General features: G+C 25.9%; 1 protein-coding gene across 1 annotated transcript; it reads right to left on the bottom strand.

Annotated features, from left to right (window-relative positions):
* Positions 1-2,100: 2,100 nt before the first annotated feature.
* LOC101511173 (cytokinin dehydrogenase 2-like) lies at positions 2,101-6,568 on the bottom strand. The gene is made up of 5 exons (XM_004488016.1): positions 5,944-6,568; positions 3,924-4,051; positions 3,516-3,782; positions 2,592-2,860; positions 2,101-2,392 (listed from the first exon to the last, which is right to left on the bottom strand). Exons 1-5 carry the CDS (start codon positions 6,566-6,568, stop codon positions 2,101-2,103), a joined length of 1,581 nt encoding a protein of 526 aa, XP_004488073.1.
* Between the last annotated feature and the right edge of the window lie 5,459 nt (positions 6,569-12,027).

Below are 12,027 nucleotides of genomic sequence, written 5' to 3'. Positions count from 1 at the left end.
TGTAATTTACAATTAGTTATAACAACAAAAGTAAGGACACTTGCATCAATATGAATCACCAATTAAAATAAATAAATATAAAATTATTTTACTTTTAAACACTCTCAATTACTCTAAAACTATTTACAAATTCCCAACACTTAGAACGCCTGAAACACAAACACTTTCACCTTCACATAATCACATATACATGCATATAAGTAATTGAATAATTGACATCATGATGTAAAATATTTTCATAGCAATCCAACAACAACAAAATTATCACAATTAATTTACCTTTTTTTCTAATCAATCCTTATCATTTAACAAAAATTGAAATAAAGATTTTTTAATTAGCAAGTAAAGTAAACAACTATTTTTACTCGAAATTAATATAACAATCATAAAACTAAAATAAATCTCGTAGTACATAAATCATTTTAGTGGTTAATCAATACTCTAAAATTTGATTTCAAACACCTAAATAATTTTAAAAGGATCACTAATGTTTTAATACCATAAAATAATTTTTCTTCATAATTTCAAACTTTACCTTGGATTACTTCTTAATAAATCTTACGATTTTTTTAACTACTTTTAAAATAAAAAAGATTACTAAAATTTCACCATTATCTTAACCACCAAAAAATACCTTTCAAGATATTCGAGCACTCTTAAAATCAATTTTTTTTCAACCTATATTTTGAAATCAAATCAAATCATGTATATAAAATTAGATACAAAATTTTTAATTCGCCAAGATTTCTAAAATAGTTATATTTTTTTTTCCTGATTTCTAAAAACTATGTTTTCAACAAATCTTCAAGATTTTTTTTTTAAAAAAAAAAAAAAACAGCACACAGTCAAATTTGGCGTAAATTATTTTTCTCTTGTGTGACTAATCTAAATTTTAAATAAAATCACCATAAATATATATATATTATTTTAAGAATCAACACAACTCCAACACAATCTAATTCTCTAAAATAAGTAAACAATAATTCACACATAAAATATTTCCTTTTATAAAATAAATCAAATTTAATCTCTTCACAATTCTTTATTTCTAAAAGTCTAACTATAAAATTTCAACCAACCTTGAATATTCAAGAATTATTATTGCTAATAGTATGAATTTTATACTATTTCAAATCACGACGAATGTCCTAAATTGATTTCGAAAGCAATGTAAAAACATTAATCATTTAGATACAATCATCAACACTTTCAAATAAATTAAAATTAAAATACACGCTTTAAAATCAATTTTTTTAACCTTTATTTATTTATTTATTTTTCTTCTCTTTCTCAATTAGTAGATATTTTATCATGTGACTCCCCATTTTTTTTAGTACCATTATAAATCACTATTGAGTTCTTAAAATCTAAAACTCTAATATCAAGTTAAACTCTAATGAGTTCCTAATATCAGAATCAATCAATCAATCATTCCAAAGGAAATATCCCAACACACTCACTATTCAATATTCACATCAGCCCCTCTAAACCAACATAACAACATATCTTTTTGATTTTCTTAAAAACAACACATAGTAAAATATGGTGTAAATTTTCAGCTATTTTAAGTAGTAAATAAAATCAGTAGTATAGATTATTGTTACTTTATAAACAATAAAAACTCAATTTAATTTTTTTAAAATAATCAAGAGTAATTCAAACAAAAGTTATTTTTCATTTTACAAAATAAGTCAAACTCTAACGCATTCATCAATTTTTTTCTAACTTATAAGTTCTATCGCCTCTAATATTCAAGAATTATTACTATTAATAATAGGAATTTCCTAATATTTCAAAATTATTGCTAACTTTCTAAATTGACTTCATTAGCAAGATCAAGACTTTAATAATAATGTAATGAACTTAAAGGCAAGGTCTATCAATCGATAATTAGTATCACCTCGATTAAATTCATAATTTCAAACATATAGTAGTCAATCAAAAGAAAAATGTATTTCTAACTATCCACTATAACAAAAGAGCAAAAAAATCAAAGTTATAAATACAAGTCTAATCAAAAGGTAAGTAACTCAATCATGTCAACAACTCAAATTAACATAAATTTTAAGATGGGGCAGTAACTTAAACCTAGTACTTTGTCTACTGAAATATCCCCTGCCCAGGTGACAAAATTCTTTTGGGATCAAATTTAGCTTTTCTATCTTCAAAAAGTTGCCATTTGGTGCCAAAGTGTTGAATCCATTGTTGTGGTGTTTTGTTTCCTATAAGGTATTGTCTAATCTCAATACCAGAATCATTACAAAATTGTAATATCTGTTGGATTTGAGCCTCAAATGCCTTCACCTCATCTAACCCACTTGCAGCATTCAAAAGACTTAAAGTGTAGAACACATCTTCATTTGGTATAACTGCTGACATCTTATCATCCCACCTGTAAATTATCAATTGATATACTGATTATATTAAGTCTCACATAAGTATGTAATTCTAAGATGAATAAAATTTCCTCCAGATGTCAAAGACAAGGTTCAACTCTCATATAAGAAAATTGTAAAATGATTATTTTGTGTCTTTGTTATATAAGATAATTATAAAATGCAAATTGCTAAATAAGTACATAACAAACTTACTTGTTTTGGTTCATCGGGTAGAATAGAAGAATTGCGGGAGTAAGATTTTGCTTGAGAATAATACCTTTGAAGACACCTTCATTAAAATCTGAAATTCTAGATTTAGGTACGAACATATTCAACCAAGGGTGAGGAACCTCCCAGAGTCCTTTTGACCTAAGAACTAACTCCTCTACATGGACTCTGTCTAAAAATTCCTCGTATGTTACATCTTTTTCGAACATGAACGTAGGAACAAAGTTCAATTCTTTGACCAAATTGTCAACTTCCTATTGGTCAACAAACAATGACATAGTTAATTAAAGTTAAATTAATATTGATTCAAATATCTATATTAAGAATAAAAAAAAATATAAATTTAATTTCACTTTTAATCTTCATTTAACTAAAATATGATTTTAATTTTCTTTTTTCTAAATTTGGGATTTTGGCCTCTCGTTTCACAAGTGTTAAGACTTTTCCTCATAATATTGTTGATTTGGATCAAAAATGGTGAATTTTGTTCGAAGATATTTACATTTGATCAATATAACCAAATATATTTAATGAGATTTCTGGTTCACTTTTTGTTTCGAACCAGTAATAACACATCATCAAATGTAATTCTACATCATAAAAATAAGCTCTAAATTAAGTGGTAGACATAAAAATCCTGAAAATTTGTGAAACAAATTGACTAAAATTCTAGATTCATAAATTGGGGGACTAAATTCTTTTTTTTTTCTTTCCAAAATAGAGAGACCAAAAGTACATTTTAAGTAAAAATGTATTAAACAAATCAATTAATTGAATAAAAGTTGTTAATGAATTTCAGTTTAAGTCAAATTGATTAAGTGTATCTAAATTCAAATCTTGATTAAAACAATGAAAATAAATTTAGAGCAAGACAATAGAAAATAGCAAACAAATTAAGTTTGAAATTACCTCATCGACACGTGATTGAGTATTTGTGTCATAATATTTGACAAGCTCTATAACATAGGCAATGCCACATTTAGTTACCAAGGATTTTATCCTTGGCTGATCAGGAGTTGGATAAAAGGAAAGATCTAATAATGGCTTGTTAAATAGAAGAATGCCTTCCACATAATCTGCTGCATTGGTGTCATTTTTGTTATTGAATGAGATTAAATGTTCTTGGTCTGCCGAAAATATAGAAAAGTTATCGTAAATTAGACGCAGCCACTTCGCCTACAAGCAATCAAAGTAAAAGTTTATAAATAATGGAATATACAATCGATATCATATCTTTTTTTTTTATTGGTTGAATATTGATAGCTTGAACGTTTAAATATAAATAGGTTAATAGAAATAAAGAATGATAAAACTTGCCCTTGTTGGTGAAGGTCCAAGAGGTAGTCTTGCTCTCGTTATCACCCCAAATTGACCTAATCCTCCAAGTACAGAATAAAATAACTCTGAGTTATTCTCTCTTGAACAAGTCACAAACTCACCTTCCCCTGTAAAAAAAAACCACATATAAACATGATATAACAATATTACTCATTTGTGTGTTGGGAATTATAAAGCTATCATAGTCATTTGAGTTAAATTTATTTAATATTTATTGATGCTGCATGAAAAAAAAAAAAAAAAAAAAACATCCCTTTGGATAGTTTGGAAGTGAAGAAAATTGCTCATTAAATAGAGAAGTTTTTTTTTTTTGTACTAATTTTATATAGAATAGTTATATATATTGTTTAGTAGTAATGTACTAATGCATATATGAGACTATTAAATAAATGGGAAATTTATAGAAGACAAATGAGAGATCTCTCTTATTCCCTCACTAGATTTAGTGACGAGGAGAATGGAGAAGAATTTCAATTTTTCTTTCACAAATTTTTGTTGCTAATTTTATTTTTTCTAAGATTTATACTACCAATTAATATTTATCGTTTAAAATAGCTTACAAAACGTCTATTGTTCTCTCCAAAATATAAATAAATTAATTAACTACAAATTAACCTTAAATCTAAAAAATATTGCTCGATGTCTAAAGTAAGAGGCAAATCTAAAAAATTAATAGACGATGGACCAATTTAATAATTTATTTTAATATTAAATAATTAATAAAATCACACAACCTACAAATTAAATGGATTAATTAAGGATAATTTGTAATTATTATTATCGTTGTTTTGTTATCTATACCTATAATTCAAATAAAAAAGTTTATAAAATAAAATTGTAACAACATCACATATTTTGTTAAGAAAAACAAAACCAAATATGGAAACACAAAACAAAACAATTATTTTTTATTGTTGATATTAGGGGTGGGAATAGGTCAAGTCAAGTCAGACTTTGAAAGACCTGAGTCTGGCCTACATTAATTTTTTAGGTCTAAGTTTGTCCTATGGTCTATCATAGACTTTTTTTTCCAGTCTAGTCTTGCCTGAAAGCCTATTTAAAAGTCTAATTAATATTAAAATATTTAAATGTTATATTTTACATATCTATATATATTAAACAAAAAATAATTTTTCTAACAAAATGATTTTAAAAAAATATGAAACAAACATCATTTAAACCATTAAAAATAATTTTTGTTTTCAAACAATAGATTTTTTTCCTAAAACAAATGCATCCATTATTACATCTGAAACAAATATGGAATAACTATTGAGTGATTGTCTAATAGAACTGCTACTGAATATGGAACGATTACCGAATATGGAATCGCTACCGAATATGGAACGACTATAAAATATGGAACAATTATTGAGTAATTGCCTAATTGATAGAATTTAAAATAGGAAATAATATTATTAATAAGTAATATATATATATATATATATATATATACATAAGTCGGTCAGGTTTAAGAGTCTTTTTTATAAGACTGAGTCTGACCTTTTTAAATAAATAGGCTTTAAAAATAGTATGAGGCTAGCCTTTTTATTAAATAGGTCAGATAAGGTAGGACCATAAGTAGGTCATGTCATAGGCCTCTACGGATGGCATAGCCTATTCTCATCTCTAGTTGACATTTACAAAAAAAAATAAAAAATAAAAAAACCAATTTTTTATTAGCATTAATTATTTTGACCAACCATTGTTTATCATTCTAATAATTTTTTTATTTTAAAATATATGGTAAATTTTATCATAATTAACTCATACAATCTGATTCAAAATCACGACAAAATATTCAATCTAACATTATCAACATTTGTTAAATACCACTCCAATAGTTATATAGACCAACATTATTTTATTTAGACCAACAAAATAAAATTAATTTCACCAAACAAATGAAATTTCATAGTATCAGTATAAACAAAAACTAAGTAAGACAGAGACGAAAAATATATTTAACCGAAAAATTAATTGAATAAAGTGATAATACCTGTAATAACATCTAATTCAAGAACATTGGAGATTTGAGGTCCAAATCTAAATGTTTGTCCACTAATTCCAGCATTAGAAAGTGTACCACCAACAGTTAAATACAAGTAATCAGTCCAAGAGAGAGGTGCAAGTCCAAGTTTAGTTGTTGCATGTAAAACATCAATCCACAATTGTTCCCCACCCACATCAACATAACAATCCAATGGGCTTTTCACATCACAATTAGACACTACAATCCCTGATCCATTTCTAAACCCATTAAGTTGAGTCATATTCACCACAACCCCATTTTGTGCCATGGCTTGTCCAAGAACTGAATGGGCTTTTCCTCTAGGAGATATGGTAAATGGGTTAGAAAGTGAGTTTGAGAACTTAATCAAGTTTGCAATATCATCGATAGATGATGGCTCCAAAACTGCATAAGGGCTTTTGTGAATTATGTGCCCATAATCGGTTGAGGCTTCTAAAAGGATTTGTGGGTCACGACTAAGCTTTGAGGCTAGTGTTTCTGGCAAACTAAATAATGGTTGTAATTTGTGTGATTTTTCACATTTGATTTTGGATAGGCATAACATAGCCATAAGAATTGAAATTGAAAATATGGCATAATTATTAGTCGCCATTGTTGGTTAGGAGATGTTTGAAATTGATGTGTGTTATGGCTTCTATTTATAATGTGTACACTAGTACATTAGAATCGAACAGGATCTTGTGGAATTAAACGATTAGTGTGTATCTAAATGATTTGATTTGGAATTAAACTTAATTTGATTTGGTGTCTATTTATAATGTATATCTAAATGATTAATGTTTTTATATTGCTTTTGAAATTAAATTATGACGTTCGTAATGATTTTAAAATAATATAAAATTCATTATATTAACAATAGTATTTTTCGAATATTCAAGGTTTGTTGAATTTTTAAAGTTAGACTTTTAAAAAGAAAGAAAATTGTGAAGGAATTAAAGTTGATTTATTTTACAAAAGGAAATATTTTATGTTTGAGTCATTGTTGACTTATTTCAAAGAAATAAATTGTGTTGGAGTTGTGTTGATTCTTAATATTTAAAATTTAGATTAGCCACACAATAGAAAAATAATTTATGTCAAGTTTTACTATGTGTTGTTTTTTTTAAAGAAGATTTGTTGTAAAAATAGTTTTCAGAAATTAGGAAGAAAAAAATATATCTATTTTAGAAGTTTTGGTGTTACAAAATTTTGTATCTATTTTTATATACATGATTTGATTTTATTTTAAAATATAGGTTGAAATATATGGTTTTAAGACTGCTTAAATATTTTGAGGGGTATTTTTGATGGTTAAGGTATTGGTAAAATTTTAGTAATCATATTGATTATAAAAATAGTTTGAAAAAAAAAATCGTAAGATGTATTAAGAAGTAATTCAAGGAAAAGTTTGAAATTCTGATGAATAATTATTTTATGGTATTAAAATATTAGTTATCCTTTTAAAATAATTTAAGTGTTTGAAATCAAATTTTAGAGTATTGATTAACCACTAAAATGATTTATGCACAACGAGATTTATTTTAGTTTTATGATTGTTATACTAACTTCGAGTAAAAATAGTTGTTTACGTTACCTGCTAAATGAAAAATCTTTGTTTCAATTTTTGTTAAATGATAAGGATTGATTAAAAAAAAAGGTTAATTAATAATTTAATTGTGATAAATTTCTGGTTGATGGATTGCTTTAAGAATATTCTACATCAGGATGTCAATTAATAATTTAGAAGGGACTAACTACCCCGATGACTCATCGTGAGACAACGATAACTCATTATTTTGTTAGAAGTACCTTTTAACTTTATTTTTTTAAGCGTGGACTCGTCTTCAATGTTAATTCCGACAATGTTTTTATCATTTACTTTTTTATTTCTTTTTATGAATGTCATAGAAACTAAACAATATATTGTGTCATAACTCAAAAGGAACAATAAAAGATACTTGATTTTTTTTTCTGATTCATTTGTTCTTTGCTGTGTTTGTTTTCTTCCATTCATTTTAAAATTCTGTACATAATTTATTCATTATATAATTTCTCCTTCCGATAGATTTATTTAGTTGAAGATAAATTATGTTTTATATACAATATGTGTAGACAACACTAACGAGTTTTCTCAATAGCATAAGAGTTCCTACCATATGATATGTTTGATATGTTCATTGAATCTAATGTTAGATGTGTCTACTTCTCTTGCTTATCTCAACCATATTAAATGCAACATTTTTTATAACTTTTTTGGTCACTATACATGCAAATTTTTCAAATTTTCAAATTTGTCTTTTTTGCAAGATTACAATATTTGTAAAACACATATGTTAGGCATATCATCGTAAGCAGAGTTGTTTTCTCGTCAAACTTTATTCATATTGACACAGGTTATCACATTATAATATATAACATATTTGATCTACAAATTATCTATAATCTTTTGTTACTCAACAATTTATCTATAATCATAACAAATAAAAAAATATATTTCAATAAAAAGTAAATATTGCACTATTATATAATCTTCATTTTATCATTGTTTTTCAAATAATAAAGTGTTAATTACATGTTAATACAAATTCAAATCATATACTATTGAGCAATAAATGTTAGAAGATTAAATTTTGAAATTTCATTTTCAATTTCAATGTAATTATCATTAAAAATTCCCTAAAAAAATAAAATAATTTTGAATAGAGACAATTATGAATTATTTTCAAATTTGTCACATAAAAAATAAATAATTTGAAATAATTTATTGGATCTAAATACACCTAAATAATAATATACAAATCAATAGTGTTAACAATTTGAACTTTTATAAAAAATGAATTTGGAAATCCAGACGAATATTGACAACAAAAAAAATAGAAAATAATATTTAAATTTAAATTTATAATACTCAACAATTAAATATTTATTCTTCAAAATAATAGCTTACTATTAAATAGTGGAAAAGATTCAATTTATTTTGTTTTTGATATTTACAAAACGAAAATGAAATATAGAAATTGCTCCTGCAAAAACTAATTCATAATTAGATAATATGCAATCTATTTTCATTCTTTTCCCATATAAAAAAGAAAGAAAAAAAAAACTCAAATAGGGATTTCTTCCAGTGGAGGAATGAAAAACCAAACAAAAAGAATGTATTTGAATAAAAAGCACATACAATTTTATTATTCTTCTCATCTAATTATGGTTTTTTAAATGTCACATTAATTACATTAAATAGCAATAAAATAAATAAATAAATATTGAAAGAATATATGTTTTTCAAGCCAGAAGATTAAATCTTAAAAAAAATTAAAGGATTTATTTGAGATAAATATCCTTGAATGAAAATATGCAATAAATCAATCAATGGTTTTAGTAAAAATATATAAATTTAATCAAGGATAAAATACAAATATGTAATGGATAAATAAAACGATTTATTGGAGGTCGGATATCTTAACTCGCCTGAGCTGAGGATCGAGGAAATCGAGGAAATAAAGAAGTAAAAGAATTATATTAATTTAAACTCTAGAGAAGAAGGGAAAATACAAAAAAAATTAAATTAATAAATGGTTGTAGCATTTTTCTAATGATATTTATTTATTTATTTATATAATATGGAAAACGTAATTGAAAAGTATTTCAATTAAAGATACCTCTCACAATAAAGATCTAAATCTGAACCCGAGTTAACCATGAAGCAGGAGTAGTTTAAGCCTACTTTGCTAGACTCAACCCACTTTATTAATCTATCTTATTTGACTATAATAGGGTAAATATACATTATTAACATTTTATGTAGTAGTAATACAAATAAGTAATGAAAATGTCCTTGTAATACAAAAATTTAATTTTGTAGATTTTCATGTCAAAAAGTGATATATATTAGACCGCATTTAGAATTTTTAAAATGGAAATCAACTCCCTAAAAACACATAAAAATTAGTATATTTTGTTTATTTTTAATGTGATCAATGTTTGGTAATTATTTGAGTTTTCATTACTTTTTATATGTTAAAATATATTTTCTTTTTAAATATACTTTTTTTTTAAAGTATCACATATACTACAATAGCAATTCTTTTTTATCAACACAATAGAATTTTTTGATACTAATTGCTCTATGATTTTCATTTTTACTCAAGGATATAAGGTCACGAGTGTGGCTATTATGTGATGATGTATATGTTCAACATTGTCTTTGCTAACATTACCGAGAAATTGATAAAAACACAATTAACAGATTATAAAATAATAATATGTTTACTACTTATGAGTTATATATTATTGTGGTTAATAAGTAATTTGAGTATAGTGTTAATTGTGATTTACATATGGTATTAATTGTAGATATTCAATGATTCGAGAGCAATGCATAAATAAAGTTGAAGATTAAAGGTAACTATTAAATCTTTGGTTTACGTAATTTGTTTATAATTGTAACAATGTTCTTTTATTGTTGTTGTCATTTTTTGTTATTTAATATCGAAGGATTTTTATACATGTTGGTTTGTTTACTGATTGTTCAAATGGGAGGATTGTTAATATAACCACACACACTCACAAAATTCTTCTTATATCGGTCTATATATAACACACACACAAGAAATACTTTTTATATCGGTCTATATATAACACTGATGTGAAATCATTTTTTAAACTACTTATCATATGTGAAACCTCATTCATATAACACTGATGTGAAATCATTTTTTAAACTACTTATCACATATGAAATCATTTTATATATTACCGATGTGAAACCTCATTCATTGTATTTATTTAAATCGGTATTTTATATATAGTAGATGTAAAATGTAGCTTTCACATCGATTATTTATCCGATGTGAAAATATGCAACATCTTACATTGTTTGTAGATTCAATGTAAAATGTCAATTTTGACTTATGTAAAAACAAATTTATGTACAAGTGATAAAATTATTTAATGCGAACTATAAAATTATTTATGTACCAGTGATAAAATTATTTTTAACGCGGAGCTATAAAATTATTTATAAAATTATTGCTCAGAAACTCATAAGTGTTATACTTTATGTGGTATCCCATAATCAAAATAGTTTTATTTAGGACAATATACTTCTAATAACATTCTAGTACTCTAAGAAATCATCCATATCCTATCTCATCTACATGATATTAAAGGTTTCATGATTCCCAAGTTTGATCTCGAAAAAACTTATGATAGACGTGAATGACAATTTATCATGGAGTCCATTAACATGTTAGGATTGCCTTTGATGCTAAAGAATATTTGACATTGTCTTGCCCTTGAATCTATGACTATCAATTGATATAGTGTTTAAACCAATCCATTTGGCACTTCTAGACGGTTTAGGCAAAGGGACCATATCCCTCTTTATCTCTTTGTAAATGCTCTGGAGAGATTGAGACAAAAAATTAAAGATTCGGTTACAGACTGCCAATGACACCCTCTTAATTTTGGTAGGGTGTGGGATTCTACCTCTCACACATGTTCTTCGTTGATGATATTTTTTTGGTTGCTGACACTACCATAAAACAAATTCAACTCATTAAATCCATTTTGAAAGACTTATGTCATAGTTCTGGCCAAAACATCAACATGCAGAAATTCAAGGTTTTCTTCTCTAAAAATATGTCAACTAGGAAAAGTGCTTCTTTATGTCAAAGTTTGGGGACTGACCCGACTACAAATCTTGGGGCACACCTTGGTAGTCCTCATATCCATCGACGAGTCACTATTGTTGATTTATCTCTATATATCAAGCATTCTTGATTACATGATGCAACTCATGTCAATTCCTAGTTTTATATGTGACGAAGCAGAGAGATTATGTCCCAACTTCATTTGGGGGTACAACTAAACATAAAACATGTCATTTGATCACTTGGGAATAATTCGTAAGCTAAACCGAGAAGGCGAACTTGGCTTCAAGAATCTCAACGCCCTTAATCATGCCTACGTGACCAAACTAGTATTGCAATTGGTTGCGGACAAGGACATTTTTTTGGTTCAACTAGCCCGAGCCAAGTATAATTGTGGTATTATAAAAACCACTTTTATCTA

Source organism: Cicer arietinum, chromosome 1, assembly GCF_000331145.2.
Source record: "Cicer arietinum cultivar CDC Frontier isolate Library 1 chromosome 1, Cicar.CDCFrontier_v2.0, whole genome shotgun sequence".
In the NCBI taxonomy this organism is placed as follows: domain Eukaryota; kingdom Viridiplantae; phylum Streptophyta; class Magnoliopsida; order Fabales; family Fabaceae; genus Cicer; species Cicer arietinum.
Note: the sequence above shows the minus strand (reverse complement) of the source record. Positions and strands in the feature narration are given on the sequence as shown.